This window comes from Macrosteles quadrilineatus, unplaced genomic scaffold (genome assembly GCF_028750875.1).
Source record: "Macrosteles quadrilineatus isolate MER2022 unplaced genomic scaffold, UCM_ALF_1.0 Scaffold_9__3_contigs__length_116548681, whole genome shotgun sequence".
NCBI lineage: Eukaryota > Metazoa > Arthropoda > Insecta > Hemiptera > Cicadellidae > Macrosteles > Macrosteles quadrilineatus.
In genome coordinates this window covers 115,459,094-115,482,027 of record NW_026542602.1, presented here as the reverse complement: position 1 = coordinate 115,482,027, position 22,934 = coordinate 115,459,094, and the positions used below count along the sequence as shown (strand labels likewise).

Sequence of the window (22,934 nt, the reverse complement as noted above, 5' to 3'; positions counted from 1 at the left end):
CACCACAACCATTTCCGATCACGTTTTGAAGGCAAATCCCATCCAAGTGAGATTAAAAACGTTTTTATTACATAAAGGATTTAATTAATCGCAAGTGGAATAATATAGTGTAACCGTAAATTAAATAACTAGGCATCATCCAGGTCAGGAACCAGAAATATGTGTATAAAATTGTTTTGGAGTTTTGATAACCAGAAAGAAGACATTGAATCAAGATTGAATCAGTGTTGTATACGGCTGGAAAACTTAAATTTACTAATGACCGTCGCCAATAGCTTAGAAACAATGTTCCACTCATTGACGGCTCTTCAATGGCGGTTGTGTAAATTGTAAAGCAAAAAATTACAACTGCAGTGGGTGATTGTAACAGAGGTTTACGGATGATGCTGAACTCGATTTTCCAATGTGTCACTTTCTGTTCCTACCATTGACTATATAAAGCCAATAGTTCCTACTCACCGTGTGATGCAATCGCTGGACCATACAGCCAATAGGCCCATAGCCCTTCTCTTGGGTACGTGTGGTACGTATGCTTACCCAATTATTTATAACAACCCTTTCGACAACGTTCCTTGATACCGGTACTTTTCCATAGAATACACGGCCTACCTAGGTACTTAAGAAATAAAATTATAAACGTCCAAAAACCCAACGTTGTGTGATTTTTGTCACATTTCCTTATAATGTTAATATACATACCAGCAACCATTGTTTAGAGAATACGTAATCTATTAAATAACAGAAAGTAATGTTGTATAAGTTTTTTTTTTTCAAACTGACACCGATAAGTTTACATTAAGAGTTGTGTACAAATAAAGCAATTAATGGGAAATAACTTTGATTGCCGATAACTTTTTACGAGAAAATCCAAAACCAAGAGATCAATAACCTTGATTAACGCATATAATTGGTCGGCTGTACTACAGTTCTTAACTGTAAACGTTGGTTTTTGGTACGGTACTGGTTCTTTTCCTTTTAACCTTTAGTAGCAGCAAGAATCATTTTTACGTACCAACACATCACAGTAATTTACAAATTAGTTATTGTTGGTGTTGCACCTTATTTATTACAGGCGTAGGCCTCTTCAATTTAATTGATGTCTTAACTGTATAATTTTTGCTTTTTCTGTCTGGATTCCAAAATGTTATGCTAAGAAAACTATAACGCATTTTAGTAAAACATTTATTCAGCAAACCATCATGAATTGTTCAAACACTTTGAACGTTGTTTATGTATCAATAGTTCGTGGCCTATTTTGGTATTTTTTATTACAAATTACCAATCTAAATCGTCTATAGTAGGCCTACTGTACTTCATTTCATATAGCAAACCGATTCAGATAGCATTTCAACAGAATTTCGAGTCATCTCCGGTCCAAGCAAATATAAATTGTTATGATCAAATTTTATGGCATTAACAAAGATTTCAAGTACTAATTTTATATGTACCTTTTTATGCTTAAAGCGTAGCAGATTCCCTAATTAAGTTCGGTATTTTTGTGTGTATGTATGATGGTAACGCATTTATGTCCTTGTTTCTCAATGTTTCACGGAAAGGACAAGAGCGCCTTGATAATGAAAATGTCAACCCGAATAAAGTGTTAAATTAAGAGGTTGAGGTAGTACCTTAAATACTTTTAACCATTATGTTATAGTCCTTTAAATTCTGAACAAAATTATACAAATCCCATTTCCGTATATTTACTCTCACCGCTTACACATGATAAAGGTTGTTGACAAACTTATGGGAGAAAGTATGTGTCAGAATGCTGATACCGTTTATTTAGTCATTGGATATAACATATGGACCAACAAGATCCGGGTGACATTTAATTGCGAAGCATTAGTTTTGGCTTGAAACTGTCAGATACTGTATTTGCGAAGGAATAGTTTTGTCAGCATATCTGAAAGTATGCAAACCAACTGCTGTGCTTTATATAAGAAGGTTTTAACTGACTATGATAAGATCCCCGTGCGTAGAACGGGCACACAGCTAGTAAATTACTAATTAAGAAAACATATCAATTTTTCATCCTATGTACCTACTATTTGAATAGGATATATAAAATTAGTTTTGATTATTTTAACTATACAAAACGAATATTCTGGGATTCTGTCAACTTTTAATTGCCAAGCAAATGAAAATCAATTCCTCTCAACATGTTTACTTCATAAATTACTTTAAAGCTTACGATCAATAATAATTAATCTTCGGAAGCCTACTCACTTCCGATCAATCTAAACTTGTCTATAACTTTGACTGTCTGGTAGAACACAACTTGGGCTGCACTTGGACTGTTTTAATGAAACTCCTAGTTGAATATTAGCAACTTTAAAGTTTACGAAATGAAATGAAATGAAATGATGTTTATTTCCCAACTAAAAAGTACAATTCATGGTATTTTACAAAATAAATTACTTAATCCTTGTCTTAAAAATAACTTACAAAATAATATTATAACTAAATGGCACAAAGAGATAAAAAAAAATACCTAATCAACTTATTTGGAAATGTGTCTATTTAGGCATGGCCTGTGCGTAGACATGAGTTGCGGGTAATTTGTTTAGTGAATGGGAATTTTTTTTTTGAAGTGATTGTTATCACGTCTGAAAATAAATGTTGTCTTGCTTGGAACTGGACAACGATATTTCTCTGAAACTAAATAGAATCTAAAGTGCTTCTCAAAAATCAAGTGATAGTTCCAATTAAACGAGCCCAATTAAATAGGAATAACAATATATTTTTTACATCATATAAATTATACCATCTAAATTAGTACTGCAATTTAGGTAGTTTTTAAGTTATAGCAATGCAAAATAAAAATTTTCTCAATTGGATTTCGTCTAATTATGATACCAGTAGAGGGAAGGACGGTTATTATCACATGACGTCATAATTAATGTAATTAGGTAAGAATATAGTGATAGGGAGTATCGTAGTCAGGGCTGGGCATGTACTCTGGTGATGTGTGTGATCACAGATGTTGTAGACGGTATTGTTATTAGGTCAAGGTCGTTTGAATCTGTTTTTAAAAAATATTCTGCACTAATGGATAAATAGTGCAGAATATTTTTTATTTTTTCATTTATTTTTATTACAATCATAAATAGTATTAATAATGTACAGTAGTTATATCTAAGTTAAATCTAAGAAGTGTTGGAATCGTTCTTCGTCGTAGAGCTGCTGCTTCCGTATAATATGTTGAATGCTGATGAATGGTCGGTATCAAATTTTCTTCGATTGGGGCATGGTGGTTTGTAAGCTCCGTAGTCTGGAAGCAGAGTGCTGTTAGCTGTTGTTGTTATTGTAATTGCATACCCACTTGCAATTAGAACTCTCAACTCTTCAGCAAAAACCTCAATGTCATGGTAGGTTGAAAGGTAAACATCGTCGTACTGGACAAACTTAACTTTGAGAGACATGATTGTTGTGTTGAGCTGAAGTTGCCTCTAGCAAGTCCTCAGAACGATTGAAAGCATGTAACTACCTTCATGTATTTATAGGTAAACTCACTCCCCCCCCCTAGCTACCCCCCACCACTAATCTTTTCGAAGGGGGCCTCGTATTACACCATAAATATTTTCATCACAGAAATAATAGGGGTTCTGCAATAAACACAATCGTCAACACTTAGAGCGCACATAATGCAGCTGCAAAAATGCTTGCAAGGTAAAAACACAATTTCCCTTTCTGCTGACAAACATACTATGCACTCCGAGCCTTGTTTTTGCACCGGTTCGTTTGTTCCCAAGCCTTTGGTTGAGCATCTCTTTTTAACTATCGCATTTTTATATATTTGCTTGGAATGTTTGTCCACAAAGTCTTGTCCCTTGTTAACAATCACAAAGGGACATCTTGGAAACCATCGCGCATGTTCTTGCCATGGATCATCTTCTTCTTGCCAATCCTTTAATCCTCCTCCACAGTAGTAACATATAGTTTCATCATTTTTCCCCGTGTAAAAAAATCCAGCTTCGGATAATTCCCATTTGGAATTGTTTACGACAGAGTTAAGTAGACTTTTTTCAAAAGAATTCAACCTAGTTTGAAAGTGGGTATAGTTTGGAAAGGCAATCTTAATCTTCAAAATGGTTGCAGACATGTTAAGGTACTAGATGGCTTGCTAGGATCCAAATGATAAAAGCCCAACTGTTAGCAACGTTTTATACGCAAATAAAAAGAGGGGTGGGGGTTAGCTCGTATGTAATCGTTTGTATAATTTTGTTTCTGATTTAGGCCAAGGTCATCCATATTAGTTTTTAAAAAATATCATGTTAGTATTTTAAACAAAATACTAACATCATACTTTATAACTTTTTATTTATATACAATCATATGTACAATATTCTAACAACAGTGCAGAGACAGTTCTGTAGAGTTGTTTCCACTAACTCCATGAGACACCAAATAGAGTGAGCCAGGTTCTATGCTGCGTAGATCCTCATTCTGTAACATGTTGACAAACCGTTTTGGAAGAAACATTTGGAACTTTGGTTCATCTCCTGGAGTAAAAGGTGCATCGCTTAAGGAGACTAAAATAGCATCCCCAATAGATGTTTCCATTTTCTTCATTGTATGCACAATATAATGTTTTTGTTCTTTAAGTTCCGAACACTTTTTAGTAATTAAAACACTTGACTTTGAATGAGTGTTGAACTGATCAACAAGGTTCTGGAGTTGAGATGCCATCTTTATCGACCAAGCTGTAGGTGTTTTCCTGTCCTAGGTTAGAACAATACTGATGTGTTGTCTGCACACTTTCCTCATATTTATACCCATCGATTCCCCCACTACCACAGCTCTCCTTTTGGTTTAGGAATGATGCTAAACGGTATGCATTTTTTAAAGCACAATGAGCTTTACGATGACATTTGTTTTTGCCTGCAAGACAAATACTGTCATAACACACATTAAAATGTGAGTCAATCGGTACATCAATCACGTTGCCAATGGTATATTTTTGAATCCAGTTTCGTTTTTCCAAACCTTTAGTGTATATACGGTTGAATTCTGCACAATAGTGGTACATTACATCATAGATGGTGTTGTAATCTAAAAAACCTTCGTTCCATGCAATGAGATGAAAATTCCTAGTAAGCCACTTATTAGTTAACTTGGCTTTAGTATTAAGTTTTTTAAAAGGATGTGGTGGTTTAAACATAAAGGGATAGACAACGTATGTTAATAAATCTAAAATTACTAACTCCTTAACAACATATTCATTTGTATTTCCACGAAAAGCTTGGAACTCAATTACACATGGTTTCTCTTCTATTGTTTTAACTTTGTCTGCGAACCATACCCTCTGCTCCATGGTAAGAATGTTAAGTAACTGATTTCCACACCACGGTAGGTTTTATATCTATACCAGGCCGTACAGTTAAGGCGCGTTGATGTATATTTAACGTGGGCATCATCCCCAGTAGGCCTACCCCACGAGGTTAAATTAGTTTTTTTTAAATTTCAAACCATTACACACTTAGATGGGCTGTGTTTCTTCAATAGTTTCTTTTACTTCATTTGTTGTGGTCTTATTAATCTCGTAGTCTTTTATACTCCGCCACATTTCAACCTCATAGGGGATTCGATTAAAAATTGATGTATCGATCGGTCCGTGTAGAATCTGGGAGTCGGGGTATTGATCCATAGCATCCACTAAATATTCCTTTATTACAGAGCTTGAAAATGTTAGTTGTTTCATGTATCTAGTTACAGGTGAAGCGGCACAACTCAAAACATAAAATTCTTCCCTTGTTAGTTGAATCTTAATATCGTGTTTTGATAGGTCTCTGAAACGTATTTGCTGTCCTCCACGATACTTATAAATATCTATTTCTATGTCACAATCCAATAACCGAATAGCCGTTTTTTTACCAAACATGTTTTTAGCTAAATAACATTCGATTAAGTGCAAATGTTTTATGAATGAGTCCCATGCATGCTCCGAAAACAACAACATTTTTGATCCATGGTTTAAAATTGCGTTAGGTGTGTATGACAGGTCCTTCACTAATCCGATTGCAATGCCTTTAGTCATACATCTTGAAATGGGGTAAAATATACGGAGGAAAATATCCATCAACATATTAAGAGGAAGGTCGTCTTCGGGGGTTTTCTTCCTCTTTAGAACTGAGTTAGATGCAAAGACATTGTTTTCACAATTGTTCAAATCATTGTTATCTTGAGTATGGAATTTTAGAAACTCTGATAATTCATCTTCACAAAGCTTAACTTTTGCGTCAAATTCTTCTCCTCCAACCACCACCTCTTCTTCCACTTTGGTACTGCTTTTATCTTTGTCCGTTACAGAATTCATGTCCACCGTATTATATGTTGCTTCAACCACTGACAAATATATACTGAATCCTTGTTTAAGTGCCTGCTATTTATACCTTGTCTTGCTGTGGTTTATAAAACCATCTTTACTATACCAGTTAAAGGAGTGTATGTCACAATTTTGTCATGAAGAATCAAACAGTACGCACTTGTATTAGAAGGTATGTTGGATTCAAACTCCATTTCTAATTTTATATCCACACTAGAAGATTTGACGGATTCATTTTGTTTTGAACAATCAATAACCACGATTGGAGCTTTTGAAATAAATTCAGTTGGTGATAGTAAAGGTGTGTTTGCCTTGCCATAATATGAAGATTGAAATCTAGCATACATATCGTATAAAATACTATAGCGCTTCTTTCCAAAAGAAACATTTAAATTGTCGTATGGGAAGAATTGAGAGTTAAGGTACAGTTTACAGTTTTTAAGTTTACAATGATCGAATAATGTTGCATCAGCAGTTATGTTACTCCTTCTGTCTGTTTGCAGCCCAACTATCACATATCTAGGTTTTTCTAAATGATTAGAAGTCTTTACAGTCCATGTATGTCTTTCTGTCTCAGGTAGAATAGGGTATTCATGCAATTCCCAGCTTCTGAATGGTAGAACGATGTCACGATCAGCTTTCAACTGCCTTAAAAGTGTAATCCTGTGTTCATCTGCCAGTTTCAGGTGTGGGACTCTCCAGACTATCTTATTCAAGTATAATTTCCATTCCAAAGCTTCTTCGGTCGTTGATTGAGGAGCTATAATAAGGTCTTTGTCATTTGAAGATCGTAACAGGACCAATTTTTGTTTTACGTTAATCAATATCTTATTGTAATCCTCAGCAAAACCTAGTAACAGCTTTAACGGCACAGAAAAATCAAAATTACCATCTGCATTAGGTTTTATGGAATCTGAACTGGGATTAACCCATCCAGCAACCTCTAGTAAATTTCTTGTGTTTGGTGATAATGAGCATAGTCCTTTAAGTGTACTAGATATTCCTACTCTTTTTGTAGAGTCTATGGTAACTCCTGAAATTTCATACCTTATTTCATCAAAGAGAAAAGCCATTGGGTTACTAACGAAAGGGATTGTTGTTCCTATAGTTCCATCCTTTTTTGTTACTGTTCCTTCGATGTATAAACAACTCTCAGAAGGAAGGGTGTAGACATCTTGCTGTTGGATTGGGATTCTAATTTCATCGTTATTGTTTAATTTCGATGAAGCGTAAGGGTTGTGGGTGTGATACTCCTTTTCCCATAGAGTCTCGTCGAAAGTTGGACCGTGCGTTATATCCAGTATATCCATTATTGTTTACATGCAGACCAATATCCTGTAGAAATTTTATGTTTTCAACTGTTAACTCTTCTGATGCAGGTGGCCTACTAACTCTTAAATCACCAGTGCTCTTCTTTTTAAAGGATAGTCCCATTATTCATAAACTGGGTTAACATAAGAAAATGAACAGAAGTTTATCTTACCCTCTAGAGTTTAAGGGGTCCTGGTTTCATCTAAAATATAAATGAAGATGTTTGATATAATATAACTACTATTCATTCTGTAAAGTATCTGATTTTTTCTACTTATTATCAGGATATGTCAAGAATTTCCCTAATTTGATATCGAGGGGTCAGAATGATATTTCGATATATTTTTAAGTTGTTGACCATCATATTCAGGTTTGATCATGCGTTCTTCTTCATTCCAAACAAACTTTGATCCCATATATGTTATAAGCCGATCTTTTACCCGATATACATGTGTGGGAAATTTGTAATCTCCACCACGATAAGATGCAAATCCACTTATACTACTATCTTTAGCTATTATTACAGGAGTTAATGGATTATTTATAACCAAGTCGAATTCCTTATCACCACATTTAAAGATGTCTTTTTCCTGATCGTATGTCAATGTTTGGCTAACAGTGCTTACATCATCTTTGTTGATTCCTTGAGCAACATTAGTGATTCTCCTATTTTTAGCATCAAAGCAACATCCTTCAGGAGGAGAAATTGTCTTTTTTACTTCTTTTACCGCTTCCTCAAGACCATCATTAGAAGATTTCAAGTTTTGTGTTAATGTGGAAAATTGATCGCTTAATTCTTTCAATTTGTCCAACTTTTCATCTATTTTAAGAAGTTTTTCTTCCACACTTTTAAAATCTAGTTTATTAACATAGTAACGGTTTAAATAACCTTTTGTTACCGGTTGATGTGCTGTTTCATAATCAGATGCAACCCTAAATCTTTTTGTATCTTCTTCATCGTCATCATCTTCCAGCTCTACTTGTCTCTCACGTTTTTGTGTATACAAAGAGTGGCCAAATTTATCAATTATGTGGTGCCTTATCATTTCAGGTGTTCAACTTTCAACGTGTACAAACATAATAATGATTTTCCAAAAGAAATTTACTTATATATTAAAACACAATTGAAAAACAGTTTTTTTCGCACTTCTTATTTTTCTTTAAGTGTAAACAAACTGTAATTCTTTCATTTCTGAAATCTACCAGTCTATTGTCTTGGTCCATGATTTTTAGTGTAATGTTGCTGATTGTCCGGGTAGTGATTGGTAAGTAAATTACAGGATTAGGTATCTCTACCAGTTTATAACCAGGTGGTACAGCGGGAAAGAATTGGAAAATCATATGACCTTGTTTGTTGTTAATGAATGATCCGGTGGCTATATTACAATCTATTCTTACTGTGTTTACTTTAAAAATGTCTACAACGTTTTCTGAGTAATAACTGATTCCAGGTTCAGCTTTAATACTACCGAATCCTAATAGTTTTCCAATGGAATTAGGCTTAGAAAAATCTACTTCCACAGTACACTTTAACATAGATTTTAAAGTATTGTTGTTGGTTCCTAGTTGGATATAGTATTTCTTTTCCTTTGTTGTTATTTTTTGGAATTTTTCTTGTATATAGTCTCTTATGTCCTGCACCTCATATGCACCTTTTGGAATAGTTATTACTTTATCTTTATCGAAATGAAACAGGTTGTTTGTTTCATCAACGTTTGGTATTGAGTTGTACGATTCAAAACTGAGAAGACCGATTTCATACTCATCAAGAGAACTCAACTCAATAGGCGGGAAATAATCGATAGAGAGCACAGAGCTCCTACCTGATAGTGTTAGGGTCTGAGACATAACTGAATGCTATAGGTTAATTACCACTTATTTATAGACAACTAATGCTTTTCTTTAAAAATTCTAAACACAAATGGCCACATATTGATGTATCTTCTGGTTGTTGTCCTTCATAGTTATAGTATATAATTTTTGAAGATTTGAAATATTCAAGAAGTTCCTTCGGAGGTGGTAAGTTCCCAAAACTGTCAAAGTAGTAAACTATTTCACCAAGTTTTTTGTAACAAACCCAATGAGTGCCAGGACCTCTAGCATTATCAAGATTCACTATACCAGTCTCGTTATATTTTACTACAGATGGTAGTTCATCCTTCATAAAAACGCCTCTGAAGAAAGGTATGCGTAAACAGCTAGCGTATCGTAAAAGCTCAATATTGCTTAAGGATTTATCCGGAATTATCAACTTATTCTTCTTGTTTAATAAACACGGTATGGCCTTAGATATAACCCTCCTCCGTTCTTTATCATAGACCAAATTGTAGGTTTGTTCTTTTTTTTCTATGAGAAGTTCTGTTTCGTTTCCTTCTTATATTTCCTCCACGTTTCTTAACATTACTATGTCTTCCTTTTCTCCTTTTTCCTCCACCAAAAGCTGTTTTTCCTTTCATTGCTGCCGCTACTGCTAACGCTGCTGCTTTCTCTCCAATACTACTATCACTTGCTTTTACACGTTGCCAAGCTTTCTCAGCAAGTATTTTGTCTGCTACTGATCGGTCTTTTAAATTACCAAATTTTGAATATGCTATATCGTGATCTTTACAAGCTTGATCGAGCTTATTTATTCCCGGATCTCCTCTAGCAAGGCGTTTTTTTAATTTTGTTCCAGGACCACAGTACTGATAACCACCAATTAAATGCAATTCCACAGGCAGTAAATCAATAGCTTTGTTGACTAATGCTCCAACTGGTTTAGTTAGTATAGAAAGTGCCGTCGATGTTATTCCCCTTCCTCTCTTGAAGGTCTCTCGATTGCGAATGGCACGGTTGTGGTTTAACATTTGTTTTATAGTAAAATCACAAATGAAGAGTGCACTCTATAAATATGTATCAACGAATGATTAATAAATGGTTTTTCTTTTAATTTATATGATTTGTTTAATAAACACTGGTAATTAAACTGGTCTATGTAAGCTTTGTACACAAACAATACAGTGTATTAGCACAACAATTACTTCTTTGTAATTTTAATAAATAAATAGCAGTTATTAGTATTACTCAATTATCCCTCGATTGCGCAGTTCATCTACTAAAGCTACCCATTCGTTTTCTAACCCTGAATGACCAGCTTCAATAGCTTCACGTATCAATTTCATTCTATCAATTAATTTGTTTGCATTGTTGTAATATATTACGTTAGTGTTGGAGCAGTCTTTAAATAGTCCTTCGCCAGAATAAGTTGAAATGTCATCTTTCCTTTTTCTCTTATGAATTGTATCAATGTCGATTGATGACATTGCCCTTCTTTTAACTCTTTTGACTTGTGACGGGAATAGTTCTGAAATGATAGTTGTGTATTTAACAGATTGGTTTCTATGTATTGGTAAATTAGAGTTGTAACCTTTTCTATGAAGGTTTGTTTTAGCACAAATGTTTTTAAATAAAACTAAATCTTTTTTATTATATTTACCAGGCTTGTTTTTAAATATAAGTTCGAATAAACCAGGTGTCCCCTTATACTTTTTGTTTCCTACATGTATAACATCATTTTCATCAATGTCTAGCTTACTATTTCCAATCATTAGTCCTTTTTCTTCAAGTCTAGCACCATACACATGGTATTTTCTGTTAGCATTTGTAGAATGTAACATTTTTAATAAATACTTCCTTCCAAGCACAGATTTAGAAGTTATATCTTCTCCCAATTTACTTATTTCAGATGGATGAATATCTGCATTCTTAATACTTTCATATTCTTCAGGAATTTCTAAAGTTTGATCCCCTTCTCTAGAATCTTTATCCGATTCATCACTCTCCTCAGCATCCTCAAATTCTTCTAAATCCTCGTAGTCGTTATAAGTCGTTACTGGTTCTAAACCACCATCTTGTACTTCTGATTTCGATACAGGTAGTAACATTTCACTATCTTTAGTTTGAATTGATTTAGAAAATGTGTGTGACAAGTCTTTTATGGGTTCAATGATAGGTTTAAATGTTGTTTCTAAATACCTATCTCTTTCACTTATTCCCATTCTTAGAGCCCTGTTTTTTCTTCTAATGGAATCACTTAGTGTTTTTATTTCCTTTATAAGCTTTTCTTGGCTACCCATGTTCTCAAGATGAAATTCAATCTACTAATAGATAAGGTTTATAACTGTTAGTGTATTATAACGAACCTATCAAACCCTATTCGATATCGCCCGTTTTTTATAGTTTGATCCTTATCAATTACAACAAATCCATATTTTTCACCCCAAGCCTTACAACATATTGTTTTTAACATTTCAAATGGCATATCAACACCTACATGATCATTATATATGTGTTTTAAATTCATCTCATCTTGTTTAAAAATTATAATTACATTTGCATTATCCCTTATTAATTGTTTTGGAATTTTGCTATATGTTTGACCAATGTATATACAGTCTATACTGTTGTGTCTCCCCATGGAAAAGTAGTTTCTTATCGTGTCATGATTTTCACACGACACGTCATCGAATATGAATACAGAATGAGGTTTAGCTTCACCAGGTTGTAGTATTTCACTGCTTGCATCAAATTTGAATAAAGATACCTCTTTTACGTCTGAAATTATTTTATCTAATAGTTGATATTTAGGTTGAGCCAATGATTTTGAAAATATATAAACATTATTAAACCGCAAACCATGTGGGTTTGTTAACAAGTTAAATACAACATTAGTTTTTCCACAATTGGATGGTCCACTTACAATAGCCCTAACACTATCGGGTAATAGTTTACCATGTCTTCCTTCTTTGAGTTTTACATTATCTACAGTTAAATTGTCTATATTCTCAATTTCAAAAAAGTTTCTTCTTCAAATATAAACTTTTGATTCCTTTTGCCTTTTTTATTACACCAATATCACTGTCAGTACTTCCAGTGTATAATTTTAATGAGTATAGCTTCGACATCAGTGCTACTACTTCTTCCAAAGGGATTCCATTTGTTTCGTCTTTGAACTTTCCTAACACCTTTTTGTGTTTACCATTGTCATAGTTATGATGATCCCTCGGGTAGTCAGAAAAGTCGAAATCGTCTTTATACATAAATGTTCGTAAATCTTCATACATATCATGAGTTTTGATCCAATAAAGGAATGCGTCGGTATCCATATATATAATTCCAATATTGTCTCTTCCGTAAAATGAAACCATCTTGTTATAATGAAAGTCGTACATGTGTGTTTTTGAAATGTCAAGTATACACATACCAACATACATAGGTCTATCCATTTTAATAGTAGTTTTGTCCATTGACACACAAACAAGATTTTCATTTATGATAATAGATGATTTAAAATTTGGTTGCCTTACAAGTTTTTCTACCTTTTTGGGATCCGATACTAACTTAACATTTTTATGTTTTCTTTTATTTTCTAAGGTCTTTCCAAATATCGCATTATTCATCAGCTTAAAAAAGTCCTTTTGGAAAGCTGATGATGCTGCAGCTCTTCTTTTTGTGTTTGAGTCAATATATGTTTTTAACCAACATGATTGATTAAACTGTAAAACACGGTGAACTTTTTTTAATTTTAGACCGAGTTCAATGGCTTGTTGGACAACCCAAAAATGGGCAACATAGCGTTTCTTGTCGTTAAGCGTCATCATCAGCTTAGGGTGTTTTCCCTCCGGTGGTATTTCGGATTTAGCTAATAGAGGTAAATCATAGTGATGATCATGAAGTGTGGATGGGTATTCAAAATCACACTCAATTATAAATCCGGTGTCGCCATTTTTTGGGATAGTTGTCACATCACCTAATAATATTGGATCAATCCATTGAAAATTACCATATGGAAGTGGGTTTGACATTGCCCACCCATATAAGTTATTAGCGTCAAAATACCCTAGATAAACTGATGGGTCCTCCTTCTTGAAGCCTGGAATGTGTTTATTATTTGCTTTTACATGTCGTGTAACACTCTGGGTAAGCCCTCCACGGATACTAGATTCAATCATGAGAACCATATCAATGTCTGTTAACAGCTGTAATGTACATTTTGTTTCTTTTAACATAGCTTGCCAAGCTAATCCAGGTGAGGTGTAAGAATGTAGTGGGTCTAATCCATAGGCCGCTATACAGGTGTTACGGAATTCCTCCATTATATCGCAAAGAAGTGTTACATCTAACTTCACATAAAAGTCACTATACTCGCCTAAGGTGTTCATTTTTAACTCGTTCCATACCTGGCAAGCATGTTGATAGTCTTCAGGGTCAATATTAGAATCATTTAACTGACTGTAAAATGCCTCAATGGGTGGCAGTGACGTCTCGTTGAATCTTTCAGGATTATCAATATAATCATAAGGGTACACTCCTTTACGAAGAACCAAATCCATTTTATCAGATGCAACAATCTTTTGAGTTTCAATAAAGTGTTCTCTTTGCAAATTAGCTGTCAATTTCTCTAAACTAGAAGCCATGAATCTAAAAGAGTCAACAAACCTTAATTTTATTTTACCCACTTTTTTCGAAAAACTTATAAATTTCTCCGTGCTTGTAGCTAAAACATCAATCGCCCCTTTGTCCCTACCTAATTCAGGAATTATGAAATGTGAGTCATATCCACTTAAATTGTGGAACACTACAGGGATAAACTTTGGTAATTTAAAATTAATGTTACACCTGTTGCAAGCAGGGCCTTTGTAAAAACCAGTCAGGTGATCATGATCACGCACACGCCTGTTGTCTTCTGTAAAACTACAGTCACAAAGGTAACATCTATCCGCACTTTCATGGAATGTCAATTCATCATGTTGAAGATTGTTCATCGGAAATACATAACTATACAGTTTTTCTACCTTATTAGCTATATCATACAGGTTATCTACAAATGTCTTAGCAGCATTTTCACCTCGATATACAAGTGGTTGGGTTGTTAACCCATACCGACGTAGATGATCTTCTTCCAAAGTTGATTTAAGCATTAAACAAAAGCTGTTTGGTTCATGAAATTGAAATTTTTTAATTTTACTTTGATCACACTCATCTATAACTAAAGGAACTAATGATGACTCAAAGTCTGCATATATAACAATTGGTATTCGATATTGTTGAGCGGTTTTGTTGAATTTAATAAAAGCTCTATTAGGGGGAGGTAATTTAACCCTTACTTCATCCTTACTATTGCAGAGACGTTGGTGGTCAAGTAACCATTCCTTACCACCCATCTGAAATGGTTTGGCAACATAGCAAAAACAACGTTTGCAAATAGTGAGTCTCATCTTCCTTTTGGATAGTTGTCTTGATAAAAGTGCATTAAAGTTTTTGATGTATACATAATGTGAGATTTTACCATTTGTGAGGAGTAAAAGATCAGTATGGTCTTTACGCTCATGAGATGTAACCTGAATGGGAAAAACATTATTAGACTCATCCAATCCATAGACATTAACTGATGAATTAAGATTCTGTTTTTCAAATCTCTTGATATCTTTTAAAGACACTGGGTAAGACAAACCTGAGAAATTATATTTATGAGCCACTTCACTATAATACCGGCTAGGTCTATAGGCATTCCTATCTTCAACAAACTTTGCTAAAAGTGCATATTTAAAACATTCATTGTCCTCATTTTGAACATTTATACAAGTTCTTGTATCAGCAATTTTTTTAGGCAGTGGAATGAAACTACTACCTCTATCACCATATCCATGTTTATGTACACGTATATCTAAACTGTCTACACTTAGCAAAGACCACCCAGACCCTCTTCCTTCATGTTCAGATATTTTAACAACAATTTCTTGTAAGCAACTGTCGACTTCAGCCTCTATATCACTGGTTACCATGATCGATTTATTTCGTGTTATAAACCCCCGCGGGGAAACCTCATTTTGCACATTTGTAAATCTAGTGTCCAAGAGCAAGCCGAATTTGATAAAATTAAGTCTGGTTAGTTCCTTTTCTAGTGTTTCTATGATAAGGGGTTTAGCTTTTAAAATAAAATCTGACAATTCATAATTGTTATTAGAAATTTTGAAATGGTTTACTATTGCTTTAGGAAATGATTGAGCTAATATTTCTACTGACAATTGTTGGTTTGGTGGTGCATACTGTATAACTGTTGATCTATTCTGTTGCAAGAAGGGGTCTTCAACGAAATCTTCATATTCCATCGGTGTTGAAGATTCATTAGGTCTATGTAAGAGTTCATGATGAATATTTAAGAGCAATTCATCCTCAAAAGACTCCCAACAATTTTCACATTGATACATTTTTGCAGGTTTAAGACACTACTTAGAAAACTATCTACATTACACACTGCATGGTTGTATTCACAGTAATGATATGGGTGGGGCTCAGGACTCATATATATAGCACAGTGTATAACCCCCACTCCATTTTTATTCAATGAAGGGGCGTGTTAAACCCCCCACCAATGGCTTAAGTATTTTATAAATAACACCTGAAATAGGGGTTTAGCATACACATTCACAATGTCTCCTACAGACCACACATACCTTACTGGAGTAGAGCCCAGAATCTTAGCGACTGATTTTGATGAAGCAGGGAATGTGGAAGAAAACGATACAGAAAGTGACGAGGACTTGCAAGAGATGCTAGAAGAACAAGTGGACGAAGAGTTTATTAATGAACAAATTCAACCCACTGAAGACACACCAATTAAAGAATTTCATTCGGACTATTGTGAAACACCAAAGATTCCAGTTCAAGCAGATGAAGTTGAAAATGGTGAAAACAAACTTTGTCGAATATTACAGTTTTGTGGTAATGTTCGTAGAAGATTATCATTTAGTTCAGAGAGTGAATCATAAAACATGTAGCTATTTTATTGTTTTTTAAAAATTCTTCAGTTTGACCTTGACCTAATTGTTTGGGCACAGTATTACGCTTTAACAATATTCTATGACTGTATTGGTCTTAATTATGAGTACCTAAAATGATTTGGAATATTAACAATAGATAAGGTTTTCATAAGAAAAACTAAACATAAAATTCAAGCACATTTTATTTTTGTCTAAATTGAAAAAACAAATAATGACAAAATATAAACAATATTGTAAACAGTTTTTGTATTGAACTAATATGAAGTAAATTTTGTTTTGCTAAATAAATGCTATTTTGATTTAATTTGAAAGTCCAGGAATAATTTAAAGTTTAAGTATAAAGATAAGAGTTCAAAAACAATAGAATATATATATGGAGGAATTAGCCTGAGAAAGTTACTACAAATAAGTATATATATATATATTTTACCTTGAATTGTTAAGTTATACAGCATGGCATTGAAGAAATATAATCTTTATCGTACAATATGAACGATTAAAATGTTAAATATAACTTGGTCTAAATATATTATACACAAAACTTTAGGAACACATTATTAGGTTATGACAAATGTGTTCCTAAACCTTTACGATAAAATAGGTTGAAAAGCTCAAGGTCACTCTTTGAATGCAAAAATTGGGAACGCATTTGTTATGATACAACAAATGCGTTCCCAATTTTTGCATACTAAAGGAAAATAAAGAAAATAATAAAAACACGTTAAAACTAAAAACCAATTTACAATGTTACTGTAACCAATCCCGAAGACCGATCACGAATTAAGTAGTATCGGTGTGGTGTATTCGGGATGGTCATGCCTCTTGGTAATTTAAGGCGGAACCTGTCATTTCCTTCTTTTAAAATGACTTCACCACTAGGTGTCATCATTAGAATTTCTAACTTTTTGTTTTTGGGCAACCTATTAATTCTGGTTTTTTTGGCAATAATTTGTGGTGGACGACAGGGTCGAGCAAAGCCTGACGTCCGTGGTTGGCTGGGTAAGATCTTGTTTATCACAACAACACGGGAGGTGCTCGGTGCCGGATCAGATAAGCAAGATTTTTCCTGAGCCTGAGTTTTTACAATAATTGATGGTCTTGATCTTTCAAATGATGGAGGATTTTCTGTGACAGGATTATTATTAACAATTTTAGGTTGGGCGGGTACCATCCTGCTTTTCCCCTTAGTGTGGAGGCTACACACATTGGTATCGGAAAAGCAGGATTTTTCACAGCGCTCACCTTTTTTCACCCCTTTTTGGAAAACATAAGTACATTGAGACTTGATCTTAAATGCTGCTCGTCTTTTTGCCATAAGTTTTTGCATTTTTTCAGAAGGGGTTTTTTGTGAGGGAAGGGATTCTTTTGAGGACTCGGGTTTTGCAAATAGTTTTCTTACAACAGCAGGTGCAGCAGGGAGGGATTTGGGTGGAGGTAATGGAATGGTTATTTCAGGAGAATCTATGTTGGTAATCTGGTTTGAGGATGGATTTAAATTAGGAAGAGTTAGGTTAGGTGTTTGAGGTTTTGGAGATGACTTATCTTTGTTAGGAGATGACTTGTTTTTGAGAGGAGACGGCTTATCTTTGGGAGGAGATGGCTTTTCAGGAGATTTGATAGGGGATAGTAAGGAGACAATCAAGGGAGAAAGTAGCATTGATAGAGGGGACATATTTCTTTGTTTTCGGGGGGATGACGTAGAAGACGAGGATGAGGATGATGAAGACAAGGAGTCAAAAGACGAGGATGAAGAAGAAGAAGACGATGGCGATGATGGAGGCCTAGGTTTCAAAGTGTTGGCAGCAGAAGAAGAAGGTCCAGGCTCTTGAATATTCTTGACGATAGAAGTTGACGATCCAGGCTCTGGAGAAATCTTGGAGACAGGCAGAGGCTTTGAAGTATTGGCATCAGCAGAGGAAGGTCCAGAAGAAGTGTTGGCAGCAGCAGAAGGTCCAGAAGAAGTGTTGGCAGCAGCAGAAGAAGGTCCAGGCTCCTGAATCGTCTTGGAGACAGTACATTCTTTCCTTATTTCCCCATTCAATGCCTGGAGAAGTTTGGACCTTTTCACTCCAGCCACCGGCTTCATCGGCTTAGTGGTCTTTCTGTAGCAGGGGTCCATGGCTCTTCTGCAGGCAGGCAACAGAATGATGTTATTAACCAAAATGCTCTCACATATATACCCACTCCAAGTGGTGGGGGATATAGGTATAGGACAGAGTGGGGGAAGTTAGGAGTGTTGTAAAAGGGTGGGGAGTGGGAAATAATTATATCTAATAGGAAGAGTTTGGCTATGGATTGAGAAACTATTTTCAAAGATAAAGTTTCAAATAACCAATCATAAAAGTAGGTCAAGGTCATCCTCTATTAAAAAAAAACCGAAAGCCATGCAAGAAAAAATAGTAGTGCAAAGATTCAAACTACCAACACCAAAACACAACTACTGGTGCATAGTATCTACAAGACTATCTACAAGTAAGACTACAACAGTACATGCATGAAGAACCTGAAAATGATTAGACATATAGAAAAGATTTGACTAGGGAATGAACAACAAAGTGTAACTGGCTTGGTACCCATTTTACACTTTAAGGAAACACATAAGGTTTTCTTGCCTCTATGTGTGTTAAGGAAGGATAGAGTTTAACCTGAAAATGATTAGACATATAGACAAGATTTGACTAGGGAATGAACAACAAAGTGTAACTGGCTTGGTACCCATTTTACTCTTTAAGGAAACACATAAGGTTTTCTTGCCTCTATGTGTGTTAAGGAAGGATAGAGTTTAACCTGAAAATGATTAGACATATAGACAAGATTTGACTAGGGAATGAACAACAAAGTGTAACTGGCTTGGTACCCATTTTACACTTTAAGGAAACACATAAGGTTTTCTTGCCTCTATGTGTGTTAAGGAAGGATAGAGTTTAACCTGAAAATGATTAGACATATAGACAAGATTTGACTAGGGAATGAACAACAAAGTGTAACTGGCTTGGTACCCATTTTACACTTTAAGGAAACACATAAGGTTTTCTTGCCTCTATGTGTGTTAAGGAAGGATAGAGTTTAACCTGAAAATGATTAGACATATAAATTGGAGGTCAACCTGCAAACAAAATAAACAACAAGTTAGTTAACCAGAAAACAAAACAAGTGAATATAGTAATGCAACAACAAGTTAGTTAACCTGAAAGGAAAAAACAAGTAAACATAGCAATTCAACAAAAGATTAGTCATTATTAACCTGAAAAAGAAATGAGCTGATATATGAATGCGGGCCCAACATTGCATAAGTTAGCTCACCGTTCATCACTTGATGTGCAGCTTGCTTGTGCACATGATGTGTACCTGGCAAGAGCACGTGATGAACAGTGACGTTTGAAAGAACTCCAACTAGTTTTATGCGCTCTGGTGGGGGCCGGGCTATATGGGGGTGTGGTCTACTCAGCCAATCACAGGACAGGTGGTGTAGTGGGGAGGGCTCACTGGGGGCGTGGTCTACTCAGCCAATCAACGGACAAGTGGTGTAGTGGAAGTCTCTCAATAATGAAGCAAAGGGGGGGGGGTGTAACTAACACGTGCAGCTACTAATCATATTTGTATCAATCCAAAACAATATACAGGCTTAAAACTGAAGTAAAGTCCATTAAAAGGTATAAGTTGTTCGCTTAAGAATGGTATATAATCAGAGAAACAATTTTCTTCAGGCCTCAGGAACAAGATATTAAATCAATTAAATTACTAACCAAGCTAATTACAATATGAAATTACGACAACATTTAGCAGACACCAATATGTAACCCATGCAATATATTTAATTATACATGTAGATTTCAACTAATATATCACATCATTTCAGCTACGCAAACACAATATGGAACAGAGAATAATTAGACCTACCTATTTCAGTAGAAATCAGGAACACTTGGTGTATAAAGTTAGGCCACGATAACTCTAGAAAAGAAAATGCACATTAAATTTATTAAGTATTGTAACCATTTTATGCGTTTATTTAAAAAAAAAATCTTAAGCAAGCTATATTTTAATTTCAAATTATCAGAAGATACATAAAACGGTTTTGTTATTGATTAAAGACCTATGAGATAGTTTGATTATTGTTTTCAAACCATTCCCAATAACAATCAAATAAGGAAATCACTGACAGTATTTTCTATCTTAAACAATCATATAAGAATCATCTTCATCAAGCTACATTTTAACAAAGTCAAAATTCAAACCTTTGAATGATCACAAAAACAGTTTTATTACTGTCGCAAGAAGGAAATAGCTATCAGTTATTTTCAATCATATACAATTGCGATTCCCAATAAAAATCAAATAAGAAAATCACTAACATTATTTCCATTATAAACAATCGTATAAGGAAACACCTACATTTTAACAAAGTCAAAAACATATATTAAATTAATCGAAAGATCACAAAAACTGTTTTATTATTTAAAAACCTAGCAGTGTGAAGCGATTCCCAATAAAAATCAAACAAGGAAATCACTAACAGTATTTTCTATATTAAACAATCATATAAGAACCATCTTAATAAAGCTACATTTTAACAAAGTCGAAATTCAAACCTTTGAATGATCACAAAAACAGTTTTATTACTGTCGCAAGAAGGAAATAGCTATCAGTTATTTTCAATCATATACAATTCACAATAAAAATCAAATAAGAAAATCACTAACATTATTTCCATTATAAACAATCGTATAAGGAAACACCTACATTTTAACAAAGTTAAAAACGTAAATTAAATTAATCGAAAGATGACAAAAAACTGTTTTATTATTATTTAAAAACCTAGCAGTGTGAAGCAATTCCCAATAAAAATCAAACAAGGAAATCACTAACATTTACTTCCATCTCAAACAACCATATAAGAAAGAAGCTATTTATAATTCATCAAATGATCACAAAAAGCAGTTATGTTACGATTTTAGACATAACAGTATGTGAGGTAATTCTCGATAAAAATCAAATAAGAAAGAAGCAATCTATTCCAGCTATATTTTACTAAAGTCAAAAGACATAATTTAGAAGTTATCAAATGATCACAAAAAGCAGTTATGTTATGATTTAACACATAACAGGATGAGAGGCTATTCTCAATAAATATCACTAACAGTTTCTTCCATCTTAAAAATTTGAATCAAACTATATCTATATATAAAGCCAAAAGCACCCATGAACTTTTGAGAAAACTAAAAGTCACACCCCCATTATTGAGCGAAGCAAGCGAAGCTCACTTTCCCTCACTTTGTAACTTCTTTATAAGAGCATCAGAATGTAATGGCTTGACCAATTGATATGAAATTTGGCCAACAGTTAAAGAATACTGAGTACAATGTTTTGGTAAAAAATATTTACGAATTTCCTTCTGGATTTTATTTTACAGGTCACGCAATTTCGCTTGTTATTTTAATGTAAGTTGAAAGAAAAATTATATTGGGTTTATGACATATGGGTTTATCTCGTTTCATTTAAATAAGATAAACATATATTAATTATTTGTAACTGTTTTGTTTACATTTCAATGTTTACTTTCATCCTAGGTTAAAGTTGGAATATAACAGTTTATCAATGGAAGTAACAGTTTTGCTATATTTGTTTGTTGCTCAAAGACCCAACATAATATTGGTCGTCGCACCAATAATGCAAATATTGTAAGAGAGTGGTGTCGTGAACAAGAAGCTGATAATAATAGGCAGTTAGCTAATCAATTCCAACTTGAATTAGATGCACTAAAATTTTACACTTTGGACTAACTGTCATCGGCAACGACTAACAGCTTCAAACCAATTACCGATTTGTTCGCGTTGTCGTTCAAATGCAAATTAATTCACGGCGTTAAATAATATGGATGTGTCAAGTGTCCCGAACGAATTAACTGACCTGGCGATTGTAGAACAAATTTTGATTATACATTTTGAGTACATCCTGCTATGCACATTTACAAAGTACAAGCAAATGGTCAGGATGGCCGGTTTCACTACAAAGGTACAGTATGAACTATCAGATAAATTTGTCATTCTTTAGAACTTAAATAATATCGGGCAAACAAACGGTGAATCTGTTGAAAGGGAACATATTGTAGGGTGTTAGCTGCTTTAGCCATTGACAATCTTTAAATAATGCTTCGCTCATTTATGCGTCTAAAGTGTAACGGCAGACCACCTTAGTATTAGCGGGAAGTCTCAAATCAAAGAAATAAAATTACCCAAACTTAAATTACGCAACACAGGCTATCAGTTAGGCAACAGTTTTCTTTAATTCTCAATGCTGTAAAAACTTTGTTGTAACATGTTAACTCAAATTGAAGCAGATCGTTTAGCATTCATTGGAAGTTATCAGTTAAAACTGAGAGCAAAAAGAGATATTTAAAATTATTATTAGCGGGAAGTGTCAAATCAAAGAAATAAAATTACCCAAACTTAAATTACGCAACACAGGCTATCAGT

General features: G+C 34.2%; 2 protein-coding genes across 2 annotated transcripts in view; both read left to right on the top strand.

Annotated features, from left to right (window-relative positions):
* The window catches only part of LOC129001941 (protein dimmed-like), a 196,146-nt gene that overhangs the window by 129,814 nt on the left and 43,398 nt on the right, over positions 1-22,934 (top strand). The gene's annotated exons all lie outside the window — the stretch shown is intronic.
* LOC129003754 (uncharacterized) lies at positions 16,108-18,455 on the top strand. Its single transcript, XM_054432050.1, has 3 exons — positions 16,108-16,363; positions 18,010-18,273; positions 18,304-18,455. The coding sequence occupies exons 1-3, from the start codon at positions 16,108-16,110 to the stop codon at positions 18,453-18,455; spliced, it is 672 nt and encodes a 223-aa protein (XP_054288025.1).

Excerpts from the sequence above, each read along its gene's own strand:
- LOC129003754 (XM_054432050.1), top strand. The coding sequence starts at position 16,108 with ATGTCTCCTACAGACCACACATACCTTACTGGAGTAGAGCCCAGAATC. Across the intron at positions 16,364-18,009 it reads AGCAGATGAAGTTGAAAATG|GAGATGACTTGTTTTTGAGA; the intron begins GTGAAAACAAAC and ends TATCTTTGTTAG. Across the intron at positions 18,274-18,303 it reads GTTGGCAGCAGAAGAAGAAG|AAGTTGACGATCCAGGCTCT; the intron begins GTCCAGGCTCTT and ends TCTTGACGATAG.